This window comes from Amblyraja radiata, chromosome 18 (assembly GCF_010909765.2).
Source record: "Amblyraja radiata isolate CabotCenter1 chromosome 18, sAmbRad1.1.pri, whole genome shotgun sequence".
Taxonomy (NCBI): Eukaryota; Metazoa; Chordata; class Chondrichthyes; order Rajiformes; family Rajidae; genus Amblyraja; species Amblyraja radiata.
Genome location: NC_045973.1, coordinates 31,771,635 through 31,790,520, shown reverse-complemented (window position 1 = coordinate 31,790,520; position 18,886 = coordinate 31,771,635). Strand labels below are relative to the sequence as shown.

The window sequence follows — 18,886 nt, the reverse complement described above, 5'->3', positions numbered from 1 at the left end:
GCAAGGCGAACTGGTCCTGGAATGAATAACATGGCGTGATGTTTTAACACATTTTTCCTTCAATAATGAGCATGGAAGTTGAGAGGTCATGTTGCAGTTGGTATAAGACGTTGGTGAGGCCGCATTTAGAGTATTGTGTTCTGTTCTGGGCACCGTGTTATAGGAAAGATGTTGTCAAGTTGGAAAAAGGGTACAGAGAAGATTTACGAGGATGTTGCCAGGACTCGAAAGTCTGAGCTATAGGGAAAGGTTGAGCAGGCTGGGAGTCTATTCCTTGCAGTGCAAGAGGATGAGGGGCTGATGTTCACACCAAAGTCAGCAGTGTTATACATGAGAAACTGAGAATGCTGGAATCGTGAGCTAAGCACAAAATGCTGAGTAACTCAGCGGATCAGGCAGCATCTGTGGAGGGAATGGACAGACGACGTTCTGGGTCGGGAATTGGCCAAGATTGAATGGCAATTAATTCTAAAAGGGTTGACGGTGGATATGCAATGGAAGACATTTAAAGACTGCATGGATGAACTACAAAAATTGTTCATCCCAGTTTGGCAAAAGAATAAATCAGGGAAGGTAGTGCATCCGTGGATAACAAGGGAAATCAGGGATAGTATCAAAGCGAAGGATGATGCATACAAATTAGCCAGAAAAAGCAGCATACCGGAGGACTGGGAGAAATTCAGAGACCAGCAGAGGAGGACAAAGGGCTTAATTAGGAAAGGAAAAATAGATTATGAAAGAAAACTGGCAGGGAACATAAAAACTGACTGCAAAAGTTTTTATAGATATGTGAAAAGAAAGAGATTAGTTAAAACAAATGTAGGTCCCTTGCAGTCAGAAACGGGTGAGTTGATCATGGGGAACAAGGATATGGCGGACCAATTGAATAACTACTTTGGTTCCGTCTTCACTAAGGAAGACATAAATAATCTGCCGGAAATAGCAGGGGACCGCGGGTCAAAGGAGTTGGAGGAATTGAGTGAAATCCAGGTTAGCCGGGAAGTGGTGTTGGGTAAATTAAATGGATTAAAGGCCGATAAATCCCCAGGGCCAGATAGGCTGCATCCCAGAGTACTTAAGGAAGTAGCTCCAGAAATAGTGGATGCATTAGTAATAATCTTTCAAAACTCTTTAGATTCTGGAGTAGTTCCTGAGGATTGGCGGGTAGCAAACGTAACCCCACTTTTTAAGAAGGGAGGGAGAGAGAAAACGGGGAATTACAGACCCGTTAGTCTAACATCGGTAGTGGGGAAACTGCTAGAGTCAGTTATTAAAGATGGGATAGCAGCACATTTGGAAAGTGGTGAAATCATTGGACAAAGTCAGCATGGATTTACAAAAGGTAAATCATGTCTGACGAATCTTATAGAATTTTTCGAGGATGTAACTAGTAGCGTGGATAGGGGAGAACCAGTGGATGTGGTGTATCTGGACTTCCAGAAGGCTTTCGACAAGGTCCCACATAAGAGATTAGTTTACAAACTTAAAGCACACGGCATTGGGGGTTCAGTATTGATGTGGATAGAGAACTGGCTGGCAAACAGGAAGCAAAGAGTAGGAGTAAACGGGTCCTTTTCACAATGGCAGGCAGTGACTAGTGGGGTACCGCAAGGCTCAGTGCTGGGACCCCAGCTATTTACAATATATATTAATGATCTGGATGAGGGAATTGAAGGCAATATCTCCAAGTTTGCGGATGACACTAAGCTGGGGGGCAGTGTTAGCTGTGAGGAGGATGCTAGGAGACTGCAAGGTGACTTGGATAGGCTGGGTGAGTGGGCAAATGTTTGGCAGATGCAGTATAATGTGGATAAATGTGAGGTTATCCATTTTGGTGGCAAAAACAGGAAAGCAGACTATTATCTAAATGGTGGCCGACTAGGAAAAGGGGAGATGCAGCGAGACCTGGGTGTCATGGTACACCAGTCATTGAAAGTGGGCATGCAGGTGCAGCAGGCAGTGAAGAAAGCGAATGGTATGTTAGCTTTCATAGCAAAAGGATTTGAGTATAGGAGCAGGGAGGTTCTACTGCAGTTGTACAGGGTCTTGGTGAGACCACACCTGGAGTATTGCGTACAGTTTTGGTCTCCAAATCTGAGGAAGGACATTATTGCCATAGAGGGAGTGCAGAGAAGGTTCACCAGACTGATTCCTGGGATGTCAGGACTGTCTTATGAAGAAAGACTGGATAGACTTGGTTTATACTCTCTAGAATTTAGGAGATTGAGAGGGGATCTTATAGAAACTTACAAAATTCTTAAGGGGTTGGACAGGCTAGATGCAGGAAGATTGCTCCCGATGTTGGGGAAGTCCAGGACAAGGGGTCACAGCTTAAGGATAAGGGGGAAATCCTTTAAAACCGAGATGAGAAGAACTTTTTTCACACAGAGAGTGGTGAATCTCTGGAACTCCCTGCCACAGAGGGTAGTCGAGGCCAGTTCATTGGCTATATTTAAGAGGGAGTTAGATGTGGCCCTTGTGGCTAAGGGGATCAGAGGGTATGGAGAGAAGGCAGGTACGGGATACTGAGTTGGATGATCAGCCATGATCATATTGAATGGCGGTGCAGGCTAGAAGGGCCGAATGGCCTACTCCTGCACCTAATTTCTATGTTTCTATGTTTCTATGACCCTTCAGTCTGTTTGGAGTCAGTGGGAGAGAGTTGAAAAACAGAGGTGAGGGACGGGACAAAGCCTAGCAAGTTAAGGAACTGCAGATGCAGGTTCTTGCACAGGCAATAAGGGTGGCACAGTATGTGCTCCCTGTGACCTGCCAGGTGGGAGATGTTGTGTGAAATGGCAGCATGCCAGAGTGGGAGGGAGGACACAGGAAAGAACAAGGGGATAGGGGGTACTACTAGAGTAACAGTGGCACAGTGGCACAGCAGTAGATTTGCTGCCTTACAGCGCCAGAGACCCGGTTGCGATCCTGACTATGGGTGCTGCCTGTACAGAGTTTGTACATCCTCCCCGTGATCTGCGTGGGTTTTCTCCGGGTGCTCCAGTTTCCACCCACACTTCAAAGATGTGCAGGTTTGTTGGTTAATTGTCTTCGATACAATTGTAGATTGACCCTAGTGTGTAGGATAGTGCCAGTGTACGGGGATCGCTGGTCGGCAGGGACTCAGTGGGCCAAAGATGCCTGTTTCCACCCTGTAGCTCTAAACTAAACTAAACATAATATATTGCTGAGGAGCTGGGGTTAAGGAGAATCAAAAGGGAAGTGAAATTCCAGTGAGGTCCTCTTAACTTGGTTGAAGAGAAGCTGAAATGCCAGAATCACATACTGTCGTAAGCTTTTGGGCCAAGTTTGATAGATTTTTTTTTGTAGTTTTAGTTTTTCTAGTATTACAGTGTGGAAACGGGCCCTTCGGCCATCCAAGTCCGTGCTGACCAGCGACCACCCGTACTCTAGTTCAGCCCTACATACTCCGAACAATTTACAGGAGCCAATTAACCTGCAAGCCTGCACATCTTTGGAGTTTGGTACGAAACCGGAGCACCTGGAGTAACCCCACACAGTCGCGAGGATAACACAAACTCCGTACAGACAGAACCCGTAGTCAGGATCTAACCTGGTCTCTGGCGCTGTAAAGCAGCAACTCTACCACTATGCCGCCCATATTGAAAGAAAAGATGGAAAATTTGAAAATGTAAAATTTTCATGGTTCACTTGGGTAAATGTGACCCACTGTCAGAGACTGCTCAGACTCTGCAGTGCAACCTTTCCCGTTCAGTTACTGGGTGATCTGCTACTTTGTGCCCTTTCTCTACTTCTCAACTTGGCTTCACCTCTGGAGGCAGAGGTCTGAGCTTCAAGCCTTGCTTCAATTAACCTTAAGAAGCTATTGGCCAGGGCTTGAGTCAGGAAGTCATGTTGCAGCTTTATGGGACTTTGGCTCGGCCACATTTGCAGAATTGTGTACAGTGCTGGTCGCTAAACTAAACAAACAGTAACAGTGCAAAGACAAAAACAAGGCCCCCCGAGTCGATGTAGTTGGAGGAATTTGAAATTGTATTTAAAGGGTCTATTCCAGAAACTGATGCAGCTTCAGAACCTTCCCAGAAAAATTTAGTAAATTCAGTAATTGTTTGTGTGAACGGAAATGCCTGCCATTCCTGCCGGATTCTTTGGCCTGTTTCTCATTCTTGAGGAACAAACACAAGCAGTAACAACAGCACAATGTGGTTTTGCTGCCAAGTCACTCGCAGTTTGCTCCCTGTACTGCCGGCAGTAAGGACATGGAGACAGTCAGATGCTACCTGAGTGCAGCGGTTTCAAGACAAGGGTCAGACAAGACTAATTCCTGCCAAGCTTGAGGGAACTGATGGTCTCACAAAAATACCTTCAGAGTAGTTTGTCATCCAAGCCTCCAGAAGACCTTTAATCCTCACAAGGAAATATTTATAAGCTAATTTACAACAGAACTATAGAGGTCAGGGTTGAACATTCAGGCTTGTGATATGTCTGAAGATGGGTCTCAAATGGAATTATCACCTAACCATGTAATCCGGAGATGTTGCCTGATATGTTGCGTTACTCCAGCACTTTGTGTCTTCTTTTGTAAACTAGCATCTGCAGTTCATTGTTTCTAGGCTTCTGATATCCATATCATCATATACCTACTAAAAGTCTGATCTAGTATGTGTATTTATTTATTTGTATGTTTGTGTATAAATCACATCTTCTCACTAACGGTAAAATGGAGCCGGGAGCCAGGGAGTATTGCGTTTGGGAACCAGCCCTCCCCTGTGACAACGTGCGCCTCCACCGTCCCCCCACACCCCTCAAACTCTACCCCATCCCTCTCTGATGTGGGTCTGATGCGGGTACAATTACCATTTGAACTACTTGGATGTATTGGTGGATGGGAAAGATTTAAACGGGTTTTGGATTTAAATGGGTCAGGTCATTAAGGGCTCCGGTTGACCGGGTTTCCTGGCTGGCTTACAGGTAAGTCCCTCGTTCACGGTCACTCACGTTATTTACTATTGTTTTCCCATCTCTCTCTCTCTCTCTCTCTCTCTCTCTCCCCCCTCCAAGGTTGGTTCTTCGGTTTGCCTTTATTTGCTTCAGTTTTATTTGTTTAAGTGTTATTTATCACATTGTAGCTTTTGAAAGATTCAAGCGGGTATCAGACGCTTTCTAAGTGCTGCATCGGCCCGTTCGCGAGGCCTTTCATCGCCCGGCACGGCTTAAAATCAAACTGCTGCATCGAGGCGATCGAGGATCCTGATGTTGAAGCCCCCGCCAGCCGATTTGAAGCCGCGCCATATATATATATATATACACGCACACGCACATGCACACGCACACCGCAAACACACACCGCAAACACATCTCAAACATTTTCATTCAGTATCTTCAAAACCTTGCTCAAATCGCTCCCTTGCTATTAAATTACAGAAAATACAATCCCAGTTTGCATAATGTCTCCTCAAAACGTAACCCTTGATATCCTACTCCCCCAAGTCCAAGGGTGCATCATCCATGAATGCTCACGGCTCTGCTGTAAACAGGGACTATGTGCAGCTGTAACGTTATTTCTATTCCCTTATACTTCAGTATAAATGGTAAGATCTGTTGGCCATTATCCTTTTTGATTACTTCCTGTCCATGACACTTTAATAGTTGATCTGCATGGAATTCTATGCCTCTTTAGATAGCCACTGCTTCACTATTTTTAAACACTTTTTAAGGTTTAAAACTGATAACCTAGCATTTGTCCATTTGCCATCGTTTTGCCATCTATTGTGTAATGCACTCTGCTTCTAATACTAGGACACTTGAAAATGACCAGTGTATTGTCCACAGAGAAGTAAGAGCTAACTTAAGATACCATGGCTGAATCATTTTCACTCACGGTGAATAGCTGTCTTTCCAGATAAGGAAATAAATGCTTAGAATTGAGTTAATCGTTGAAAGACAGTGGAGAAGTGGAAGCATTATACGTGGACTTTTATCATTCTTGGAATGTTGTTATTGTCGCTGTTTATTGTCCAGCCCTTATTGTCCCTCGGCTCGAAGGGCCGAATGGCCTCCTCCTGCACCTATTTTCTATGTTTCTATATTAACAGAAGGCTGTGGAGGCCGTCAACTGATATTTTTACGGTGGAGATTGTCAGATTCTTGATTAGTATGGGTGTCAGAGGTTTCGGGGAGAAGGCAGGAGTATGGGGTTGAGAGGGAAAAATAGATCAGCCATGATGAATGGCGGAGTGGACTTGATGGGCCAAATGGCCTAATTCTGTTCCTACAACTTATGAACTTAACTGAGGAACGGGGTGGCTCGTGGTAGAGTTGCTGCCTTACAGCCTCAAGAGGCCCGGGTTCGATCCTGACGACGGCTGCTGACTGTAAGGGAGTTTGTATGTTCTCCCCGTTACCGCGTGGGTTTTCTGCAGGTGCTCCAGTTTCCTCCAACGATCCAAAGACGTGCAGGTTTGTAGGTTAATTAGCTTCTGTAAAACTAAAATTGTCCCTAGTTTGTAGGACAGAACTAGTGCACGTGTGTGTGGTGGTTGGTCGGCGTGGACTCAGTGGGCCAAAGGGCCTATTTTCACGCTGTAAATAATTTCTGAAAGTAAAATAAAAGTCAGTCTTGGTCAATGTAGCCATTATAAGACCATCTATACCCTTTATCGTGTATCTGTGCACTGTGAATGGCTCAATTGTAATCATGTATAGTCTTTCTGCTGACTGGTTAGCACGCAACAAAAGCTTGTATGTCTAAACTAAACTAAAGGGTCCCGGCCCAAAAAGTTGTCTATCCATTTCCCTCCACAGATGCTACCTCACCTGCTGAGTTCCTCCAGCAGTTTGTTGTTTGTTTAACAGTCAACCACATTAGTGGATCTGAGGCCACATATGAACTGACTGGGTAAATAGGGCAAATTTCTTTCTCTGGTGGGGTTTTATGTCAGAATAATTTAGTTTAGTTTTGTTTATTGTCACATGCACCGAGGTACAGTGAAAAGCTGTTGTTGCGTGCTAACCAGTCAGCAGAAAGACCATACGTGATTACAATCGAGCCATCCACAGTGTACAGATACATGATAGAGGGAATAAATGATCTTATAATGGCTACATTAACCAAGACTGACTTATATTTTACTTTCAGCAATTATTGACAAGGTGCCATAAGGCAGATTGCTGAAGCATGTTAAATGATGTTGAATTCAAGGGAGGATATCAAATTTGATTAAAAAGTTTATGCAAAGAAAAAGAGCAGGAACGGAGTACAATTTTTCAGGGTGACAGTTGGAATAGATTTCACACAGGGTCAGCTCTGGGACAAGTTCCTGTTCACTTCATACATCAAGGATTTGGATGGAGACAGAGATAGAGCAACATGGAAACTCGAGGACGGTACCAAATTCACCTTGTGTGTTGCCAGTACAGTTCATTCCAGAGAAGACTGAAGACATTTTTAGTTTAGAGATACAGCATGGTAACAGGTCCTTCAAAACTCGTCTCACTCCAGTCATTCTTTCTTGTCGCTGCTCCCGTTTGGCAAAAGGTACAGAAGCTTGAAATTGCACGCCACCAGACTCAGGAGCGGCTTCTTCCCCTCCATTATCAAGCTTCTCAGCAGTCCTTCCACAAGATAGGGTACTGTCTGATCCACCTCTACCCTATTGCGGACTTTGGACTGAAATACTGTGAACTATATTCTGCCCACCAAGTCCATTCACACTAGTTCCCAGTTATCCCGCATTTGCATCCACTTACCACACAATAGGGGCAATTTACAGAGGCCAATTAACCTGCAAACCCACACGTCCTTGGGATGTGGGAGGAAACCGGGGCACCCGGATGAAACCCACGCAGCCTCAGGGAGAACGTGCAAACTCTGCGCAGACAGCGCCCGAGGTCAGGATGAAACCCGGGTCTGTGGTGCGGTGAGGAAGCAGCTCTAACAGCTGTGCCACTGTGCAGCCTCTCTGATGACAAAATGGAGAAATGGGCTGAACAACAGCTAAAGCAACGTCCTTCAGGTGTTGAAGATAAACAAAATGCTGGAGGGTCTCGACACCGATTCCTTCTCACCGGAAATGCTGCTTGAGTTACTCCAGCTTTTTATGTCTATCTTTGGTGTGAACCAGCATCTGCAGCTCCATCCAACACGTGTCGTTCAGGTGTTCTGTTGAGCAATCTTCTGCTGCACATATTCTCTGAATGGAAGTGGGTTTGATGTTGTCTGGTGGTCAGGGATTAGTGGACAACTGGACTGAGACCGTTTTCAGTTCGGTTTTTCATCGGAGTTTTGGAAAGGGATTTTCTCACATGCAAAATGTCAGCGCAAGTTTGTTTATTTCAGCGTACATTGGGTTGGGGGGGGGGGGGGTGGGGGTCAGAATTACTTGTGAGCACACCTGGATGAGACAGCATTAGTAAATCTTTGTGCCCGTACAGCTGTTAATACGGGCTCATTAAAACTGCTCTCCCTGCTATATTTTAAACAGCACCAGATTTATTTGTTGTGGGGGGCAGGTGGCTTGGGTCTGAGTTGTATTAAGATCTGATTTGGCCTTGGCTGTTTCAATACTTGTTCCCAGGCACCACTCAGTGTTTGTTATTGTCTGATTTCATTTCCTGTCTCCCTTGCCTGCACTCAAATCCAACACACAAAAAAAAACTGGCACCTCTCTCTCCCTTTCCACATGCAACCCCCATTCCACCTCTCCACGTAAAACATTTAAAGCGTACTATTCCTCTGGGGTTTCTGCGGCAGAAAGATATATCGCAATGTTGAGATTTTTAAATGGAACAATATGGCTCTTGCTACTCCATCATTTGACTATTGGGCCCCCTGTCTCCTCCCTAATGGTTGATGCTAAATTTAATCTCTCCTAGATTTGCTCATTAGAGTCCAGTAGATGTGTGCTGCCCCAAAAGGGAACACAGGCCACTGGCCAGAAATGGGCTGTGAATGATATTTCTCAATTGCCTTTGTTTCAGCTTGTTCACTTCACTCGAGGGTAGGTGTTAACCCTTAACGATCAGGAGAGTTGCATTTGCACTGTAGTCAGCTCGCTGCAGTGTCGCTTAAAGGCCTGTCCCACTTTTGCGATTTTTTTGGCGACATGTCGATATAGTCATGAGTAGTCGCCCAAAGAGTCGTACCTTTTTCTGGTCGCCGCTGGATTTTCCACGTGTTGAAAAGTTTCGGCGACCTGCTGCGACTAATGACGGGTACCGGCAGTCGCCGAAAAAATCCCGTAAGTGGGACAGGCCCTTTACACAGAGAAAATCGATTTTTTTTTTTTTTTAAAGGAAAGCATTGTCCCTGTGGCCGCATGGATTTTCTCTGGGTGCTCTGATTTCATCTCACATCTGGAGGAATTTAAGTTCATGTGAGAGGAGCAGAATTAGGCCATTCGGCCCATCAAGTCTACTCCGCCATTCAATCATCGCTGATCTATCTTTCCCTCCCAACTACATTTTCCTGCCTTCTCCCCCATAACTCCTGACACCCATACTAATAAAAAAATCTATCAATCTCTGCTGTAAAAATATCCAGGTGAGACTAGTGGGGCTAGTGCAAGTTGGCAGGGCATGTTTCCATGCTGGATGTCGCTATGACTATCCCAAAGATGTACGGGTTTGTAGGTTAAATAGTCCTTGTGAAAAAAAGTTGCCCAGAGTATGTAGTGGGTGCGAAAGTGGGACAATGTAGAACGAGTGGTCGATGGTTGGCATGGACTCGATGGACCAAAGGGTCTGTTTCCATGCTGTATCTCTAAATCTAACTAAACGAAACAAGCAACATCGCAGCTGTCTGTGACTGGGTGTGGAGTGCACTAATTCTACGCACACGGGATAATTTTACTAAACCATATTCCCTACAAACCTTTTTGTTTAAGAAGGAACTGCAGATGCTGGAAAATCGAAGGTACACAAAGATTCCCTAGATGCTGCTGCACCCGCTGAGTTTCTCCAGCTTTTTTGTGTACCTTCCCTACAAACCTGTCGGCCACCCTTGGTTATTATAATTGTATAGCCCTTTCTGCCACTACACTGCTCCATAAGCAGGTAGTGGTTCAGCATAAACATCTCATGGGTTTGATATATAGAAGACTCGATAAGTGGGGCTGAATAATGAGGTGAGCTTATCCACTGGTCATGTTCTTGTTCGGCAGCTTTTGGGGGGGGGAAGCAGCACGGTGGTGCAGCGGTAAAGTTAAAATAGTCTCAGTTTAAGTAGAATGAATGATATTTGATTGAAAAAGTAGCAAACTTCCCAAGTTTCCGTTTGTTTTAGATTTTACAACCAATTCATAGAGAATAATTAAAAGAAGAGCATGCTACAAGAAGCAAGTCAGATTTAGTTTAGTTTGGTTTAGTTCATTATTGTCATGTCTACTGAGGTACAGTACATGCTATCCAGTCAGCGAATAGATTATACATGATTACAATCAAGCCGTCCACAGTATTCAGATACATGATAGAGGGAATAATTTTTAGTGCAAGATAAAGTCCAGTAAAGTTTAGTTAAAGATAGTTTGAATGTCTCCAAAGAGGTAGAAGGAAGTGTGTTGGAAAAACCAAGTCTATAACAAAGTAAGGGATGAGGAGTTGCAGAAGCAGATGAGGAAAGGCTAGAGCGAGTCAGGGTGGAAAGGTGTACGAAGGAACTGCAGATGCTGGTTTATAACGGAGATAAACTATGCTGGATAAACTCAGCGGGTCAGGTAGCATCTCTGGAGAAAGGGAATAGGTAACATTTCGGGTTGAGACCCTTCTTCAGATTGGGGGTCAGGGGAGAGGGAAACTCGAGGTATGAAAAAGTGCAGAACAAAACCGAGCACCAATGACCCAAAAAAGGAGGAGCCCACAATGGGCCATTGTGGGCTGAGGAAGAGGTGATAACGAAGGGATACGGACATTAAACTAGCAAGAAGACTAGGGTGGGGGAGAGACAGAGAAAGAGGGAATGCAAGGGTTGCTTGAAGAGAGAAATCGGTATTCATACCGCTGGGTTATAAGCTCCCAAGCAAAATATGAGGTGCTGCTCCTCCAATTTGCGTGTGGCCTCACTCCGACAGTGGAGGAGATGTCCAGGTGATGGAGGATGTGCTCAAAGCTCATTTCAAGATCCAAATTAACACCACCAAACGGTATGTTCCGTTTCAGATGGCTGCCATGGAGACCAATGGAACCGATAGCTTAGCAAGAGTGTTTTGGTCAGGGATGAAGCCAACTCGAGATTTAGATTGGACATTTCTCCAACTATAAGCATTTCTCCTAAGCTTTAGGGAGAGGTTGAGCAGACTAGAATTTTATTCCTTGGAGCACAGGAGGATGAGGGGTGATTTTTATAGAGGTGAATAAGACTATGAGGGGAATAGAATTCACAGTCTTTTATGCAGAGTAGGGGAATCAAGAACCAGAAAACAGTTTTAAGGTGAGGGGGGAAGGATTTAATAGGAACCTGAGGAGCACCTTTTTTTACACAAAGGGTTATAGGTATATGGAACAAGCTGCCAGAGTAGGTAGTTGAGGCAGGTACTATCAGAACGTTAAAGAAACATTTAGACAGGTACATGGATAGGATAGGTTTAGAGGGATTTGGGCCAAACGCAGGCAGGTGGGACTAATGCATGTTGGACAGCATGGGCAGGTTGGGCCGAAGGGCCTGTCTCCATGCTGTATGACACTATAACTAAGCGTGGAAAAGCAATGTGTCGGCTTCATTCTCAGTGAAGATAATCAGCCCAATGAAACATAGGCAGCGGAGGAAAGGAAAAGTGGTGGGAAGGACAAGCTGAGTGTCATCGGTCTGTCGTTGGAAACCGGCCCTGTGTTGTCAGCTGGAGTCTGAGGAGGACCATGGGAATGAGAAAGAGGAAGGATGGGGGCAGAGGTCGAGAATGGATCCTAGGGGACACAATTGTGGGTCATGGAGCAAGCGTGGGAAGAGAATCCATTGCAGGATTCATTGTCGACAAAGAACCCAACATAATTTCTGATTTCTGACACTGAATCGATGGTGATTACAGGCCTGAACAAGAGCAACTGCCGAGACAAAAAGAACCGATCAGATATCACTGATCAAATGTAGTTTATTATTGTCAAATGTACCGAGGTGCAGTGAAAAGCTTTTGTTTGTGTGCTATCCAGTCAATGAAAAGACTATACATGAATACGATCAAGCCGTCCACAATGCACAGATAAAGAATAAAGGGTACAACATTTTGCACAAATTAAAGTCCGATTAAAGGTAGTTCAAAGCTTTCCAATGAGGTAGATGGGAGGTCAGGACCACTGTCTAGCTAGTGAGAGGTCTGTACACTTGTCTTATAACTCCCTGAATCTGGATACTGGATCTTGTCTCAATCTGTATCTACGTTTATTATTATCTGGTATATCTTGTCCTATGTAATAAGTGAACATTTTTTTCTCTTGAAACAAAAGTCCAAAAGCTTTTAAAATAGAAAAGCCATCCAGGGAAAAGTTAAAGCCTTATTAACCTGACTCATGGATTTTCATTGATAACTAGTAGAACTAGTATTTTCAAAGCGGCGTTTGATCGGTTCTTGATTAGTAAGCCTATGGCATGTTTGATTATGATCTTTCCAAGTACTGGAACTCGTTAAAATATCAACATGTCAACAATATCAACAAGTGAAACAGCAGAAAGAAGCCACTGTTTGAATCAACGATTTAACTCAAACCAGGAAGTGAGCAAGGGAAAGAATAGAGAGAAAGCAAGAAAGAGGGGGGGAAAAGCGAAAACATTTATGAAAAAGAAAGGGAGGGCAATAAAGGAAGGGTGTAGGCAGGAACTGCAGATGCTGATTTACACTGAAGATAGACACAACATGCTGGAGTAACTCAGCAGGACAGGCAGCATCTCTGGAGAGAAGGAATGGGTGACGTTCGGGTCGAGACCCTTCTTCGGAATGAGAGTCGGGGAGAGGGAGACATAGAGATATGGAAGGGTAAGGTGTGAAAACGAGAGATGAAAGGGGACGAAGATAAAGAAACTAGCCAGATAATCGGCGTGGCTGAAGTTGACAGAGAAAGAAATGGTGGTCGAGGCAGCTGGAGTACACTCCAATGCTCACTTTGAAATGCTGTGACACCTTTTGGAGCCACTACAGGGAGAAGCTAAGATAGCACAAAGATATTTTCTCCCTCTCCCCCTCCCCCTCTCCCCCTTCCCCCCCCTCCCTCTTCCCCCCTCCCTCTCCCACCCCTCCCTCTTCCCCCTCTTCCCCCCCTCCCTCCCTCTTCCCCCCCTCCCTCCCTCTTCCCCCCCTCCCTCCCTCTTCCCCCCTCCCTCTTCCCCCCCTCCTTCTCTTCCCCCTTCCCTCCCTCTCCCTCTTCCCCCCCACCCTCTTCCCCCCACCCTCTTCCCCCCACCCTCTTCCCCCACCCTCTTCCCCCCCTCCCTCTTTCCCCCCTCCCTCTTTCCCCCCTCCCTCTTCCCCCCCCCCCCCCCCCATCCCTCCCCCCCCCCCCCTCTCCCTCTCCAGGGAGTGGTGATTCTGTGGAATTCATTGCCACAGACAGCAGTGAAGGCCAAGTCATTGGGTACTTTTTTCACACAGAGAGTGGTGAATCTCTGGAATTCTCTGCCACAGAGGGTAGTTGAGGCCAGTTCATTGGCTATATTTAAGAGGGAGTTAGATGTGGCCCTTGTGGCTAAAGGGATCAGGGGGTATGGAGAGAAGGCAGGTACAGGATACTGAGTTGGATGATCAGCCATGATCACATTGAATGGCGGTGCAGGCTCGAGGGGCCGAATGGCCTACTCCTGCACCTATTTTCTATGTTTCTATGTATTTTTAAAGAGGAGATTGATAGGTTCCTGATTAGTAAGGACATCTAAGGTTGCGGGGAGAAGACTGGAGAATGGGGTTATGTGGGGAAAAATGGATCAGCCATGATCGGATGGCGATGCAGATTCAATGTGCCGAATGGTTTAATTCTGCTCCTATGTCTCATGAACTTATTATGGACCACACAGTCACTCTGATAGTAGGTATATATGGGGTTAATGGATTCCTGGGGAAGCTGTTCTTATTACTGTGGCACTTTGTAAACATTAAAACACATTGCAGGATAAGGTTCAATGTGACATGTATGTTATGTATATTAAAGTACTCCCTGGTGCTGTCCCTGTCAAGATCGCCGTACCGATGAAGGGAAGTCTGTGTTTATGTGAGGTTCTCGGTATATGTCAACTCTCCAGATCCAACTAATTTAAACAAATGGATATTCACATCCTCCATGTGTGATGGTGTTCAAGCAGAATTTCTAACAGAGAGTCCATTACGTTTTTTCCTCCCTGTGGGATTACATCGGGATCAGTGTATATTGGAACATTCTTCTCACTTTTGTTTTGGTGAGCGGGTAATTAGGCTGCTAGTACAATGCAGTACTGTGGGACAATGGCTCTCTCTTTTGGGTGGAATGGTAAAGCACTTTCTTCTCCCTGAAGTGGCTCCAATAGGTTCCTTACTGCATTTCACAGTAAGCATCGTACCTTACCCCAGCTGCTTTGTCCACCATTTCTCCCTCTGTCAACTTCAACATAAAGACAAATATCTGGCCACTTCCATTTTTTCCCCCTTCCATCCGTTTCCTTTTCATAGATTTTCCCCTTCACTTTTGTTCCTCTCTCTTGCTTTCTCCCTTCTTTCTCTCACTTACTCCTCAACTTGATCTTTTCTGACGCTTCTCTATTTTTGTTCTCCTCTTCTCTTGCTCTTCACTGCCAGCTGCTCTCCTTGCCCTTCAACCTCTTTGCTCTCCTCCTTGTCTCCCCGCGCCCTCTTCTGCCTTCCATCTTGCTCTTATTTCTTCTCTCGTGTGGCTCTCGTTCTTCTCTCCGCACTTGCTCGTTCCCCTCCTTTATCTTCACTCTTTTGCTCCTCACTTTATGCAATTTGCTGTCACTCTGTTAGGGCATCAGCCAGCTAGATCGAGCGGATGGCTGCTCAGTTGAGGGATACAGCACGGAAACAGGCACTTCGGCCCACCGAGTCCATGCCGACCTTCGACCACCCGTTCACACAGGTTCCACGTTATCCCACTGTCCCATCCACCCTCGGCACTCTCAGAGCAATTTTACAGAGGCCAGTTAACTTACAAACCTGCAGATCTTTGGGCTGTGGGAGGAAACCGGAGCACTGGAGGAAAGCTGAAGCCACAGGGGGAACCTGCAAACTCCACACCGACAGCACCTGAGGTCAGGATCGAGCGCGGGTCTCTGGCGCCGTGAGTCACACCCTATCAGCTGTGCTACTGTGCCATGTCACTGTATTGAGAGTCACTAAGTTGTTGAACTATTTGGGGCATCTCAGCTGAGCCTAAAATGTATGTTGCTCACAATGCATACCAGGAAGGAGTCAGTGGATAAAAAACAGGAAGAAGATCCCTTTTGTTTCCTTTCTCTCCAATAAAGTCCCCATCCCCATCCACCTCCCTCCACCAAACTATGGAGGTGGCACAGCGGCGCAGAAGTAGAGTTGCTACTGTACAGCGCCATAGTTTGTGCATTCTCCCTGTGACCGCGTGGGTTTTCTCCGGGCGCTCTGGTTTCCTCCCACACTCCAAAGATGTGCAGGTTTGTAGGTTAATTGGCTTCTGTAAATTGTCCCAAGTGTGTGGGACAGTGCCAGCGTACGGGGTGATCGCTGGTTGGTGCGGACCTGGTGGAACGAAGGACCCGTTTCCGCACTGTATCCCTAAAGTCCAAATCTCTAAAGCTGAGAACGGGGCTTGAGTCAGGATCTCACACTATGGCAACATGTCAATGAATTTGTCCCCTGGGTTCAAGGGTGGCGCATGTGGTTATCCCGTGGATGAGACAGTGATGTACTGGATGTGTTTGTTTGCAGTGGGCCCGGGACGAGTTTGAAGGCCTGTTCAAGCAGCCAGCAGAGAACGTCAACAAGTACTTGGAGTAAGTAGACTTCTTTATTCTCGTCTCTTCCGGAAGAGGAGAGAGCGTGCAAAGAAACCTATCATTGTCACAACGTAGACCAAAGCACCGAGTCCCTTTCCCTCACACATCCCAAATGTAGAAAGTGCATGAGAGGGGGCAGGGAAAGTGGGGAGCACAGAGGGGTGTGGGGGTTGTAGAGGGTGCCGGACAGTAGATTGCATGGAAGAGGAAAGGTTTGGGGTCGCGAAGTGTGGAAGTGTGGAAGCAGAAGACGGGAGGTGTAAGGTCATAGAGTCATACAGCATGGAAACAGGCCCTTCAGCCTAACTTACCCACACCAACCATCATGTTACATCTACACTATGTTGATGTTCCACCCCGCCTGTGTTTCGCCCATATTCGACTAAACCTATCCTATCCATGAATCTGTCTATATGCTTCCTAAACGTTGCGATAGTAACTGCCTCAACTACCTCCTGCGGCAGCTCGTTCCAGACACACACCACCCTTTGTGTGAAAAAGTTACCCCTCAGCTTCTTATTACATTTTTCCCCCCCTTCACCTTAAATCTATGTCCTCTGGTCCTCGATTCACCTACTCTGGATAAGAGATTGTGCATCTACTTGATCTATTCCTTTCGTGATCTTATACACCTCTATAAGATCACCCCTCATCCTCCTCTGCTTGAGGTGTGTTTAGGGATTAGAGGTGAAAAGATGAGATGATATGGAGGGGAGAAAGAGGAGGAAGGGTGATATTGCGTGGGAGATGGCCGTAGTGCAGTGAGAAGATTGGGAGGATCACTCTGGATCTGAGGAAGATTAGAGCGTTGGGGATCTTGGGGAGATGAACGACGAGGATGTTGCCAGGTCTCGAGGGCCTGAGCTATAGGGAGACGTTGGGCAGCGCAAATACTTTAATCCTTGCAGCACAGAAGGCTAAGGGGTGATCTTATGGAGGTTCGTAAGTCCCATTCTCTGGAAAGTGAACCAAACTGTCACACACGTTGCCTCTGACCGTAAACAAACATTGTCAGCATAAGATAGAAATGTCACTTTGATAAACCGAAAAAAATATGAATCATTTCTTCAGTACAAAACAATATACCTGCAATGCTTTCGGAATTAGAAGAGATGTAATCCAAAACGTTTCATCTTTTTGGTCACACACACACACACACACACACACACACACACACGTGACTAAGAATGGGCCATAAGATCACGAGGGGAATAGATAGGATGATTGCACAGAGTCTTTTACCCAGAGTAACAAGGAATTCAGAAGCTAGGAACATAGGTTTATGATGAGAGGGACAAGATTGAATTGGAAACTGAGGGGAAACTTATCCCACGGTGATGGTGAGTATATGGAGCATGGTGCAGAGGAGGGGGTTGCTGCAGGTACTTGGCTTATTGTCATGTGTACTGAGGTACAGTGAAAACCTTTTTTGTGCTATTCAGACAGTGAAAAGACTATACATAATTACAATCAACCCCGCCAACACTGTACAGATACAGGATAAAGGGGATAATGTTTAGTGCAAGATAAAGTCCAGAAAAGTCCTATTACAGATAGTATGAGGCATTCCCATATCAACATTTAAAAGACTAGGAATAAGGAACTGCAGATGCTGATGTACACAAAGGGACACAAAGTGCAGGAGTAATTCAGCGGGTCAGGCAGGGTCTCGGGTTGGGATCCTTTTTCGGATTGAAGACGGGTGCCGACCCGAAACGTGACCTCTCCATGTTCTGCCTGACCCGCTGCGTTACTCCTGCACTTTGTGAGCATTTAAAAATACGTTTGGACAGGTACATGGATAGGAAATGTTTAGAGGGATATTGGCCTGACGTGGGCAAGTAGGAGTGGTGTAGATGGGGCATCTTGGTCGGCATGGGCAAGTGGGACCGAAGGGCCTGTTTCTGAGCTGTATCACTTTATGGCGAGTTTGGAAATCTCACAGAGCAAGTACTTCCCCTTTGTAACAGTCAAACGAGCCAGAATCTCCAGAAGGCACTAGCTGAGGCAAGCACAAGTCAATGATATCTGGCTTCCCTCTCTGAAAGCAAGATCTCTTGCTGGGCTTTCTGCCCACATGGCATCTCGCTGAGTCTGAACAGGGTTTCCTCTTAGCTGTTAGGTCCCTCTCCCTCTTTGAGCTTGGAGCGAAGAAATTGTCTTAAAAAGGTAATAGTTTCAACCTCGCAGTCTATTGAAGAGATTGTTTATCTTGTCTGCTGACAGTAAGTTAAGTAGGTGGAACTTCAATAAACATCGAGCCTGTCAAACGATAGTAATTCTGCACCTGTGATTTACGTGGACTTTTCCTCCCTCCATCTCGAGTCCTTTGCTTACATTTCCCTTCCCTGTTTATCAGTTGTAGTGAATGTAATGGGGTCACCAGCTTCCAGCTGAACGTGAGCTATTAAGTCGCTGTGTCTGGTCACCAAGGACCAATTCTCAAGATAGATGAGTAGTCCAGTGCACATTCCACAACACAGCACCAGTAGGAAACATTTAGGCCGAGATTATCTGTGCTTATGGATTGAGCTGCCACAGGAGGTAGTTGAGGCAGGAGCAGTAACAACATTTAAAAGACATTCGGATCGATACATGATTAGGAAAGGTTTAGAGCGATATGGGCCAAATACAGGCAAATGGGAATAGTTGAGATGGAGCATCTTGGTCAGCATGGATGCATAGGGCTGAAGGGCCTTTTTTGGTGCTGTGTGATTCTATGACTCCATCGTCTAAATGGGAACCCACCTAACAGTGCAGCCATTAACGAGACGATTCATTAGCACCAAGAAGTCCATTATTTTGGTGGTGGAATTTGCCACAAACTGGATTTATTCACAGCATTAGAGCTTTAGAATTTAGTTTAGAGATGCAGCACGGAAACAGGCCCTTTAGTCCACCAAGTCCACACCGACCAATAATCACCCCATACACCTGTTCTATCCTACACTCTAGGGACAATTTACA

The 18,886-nt window shown here is 45.7% G+C and overlaps 1 protein-coding gene across 1 annotated transcript in view; it reads left to right on the top strand.

Annotated features, from left to right (window-relative positions):
- The window catches only part of uba7 (ubiquitin like modifier activating enzyme 7), a 231,125-nt gene that overhangs the window by 57,925 nt on the left and 154,314 nt on the right, over positions 1–18,886 (top strand). The window contains exon 17 of the mRNA XM_033037366.1: positions 15,852–15,916. Coding sequence (XP_032893257.1) covers positions 15,852–15,916 — 65 coding nt within the window. The remainder of the gene's footprint in view (positions 1–15,851; positions 15,917–18,886) is intronic.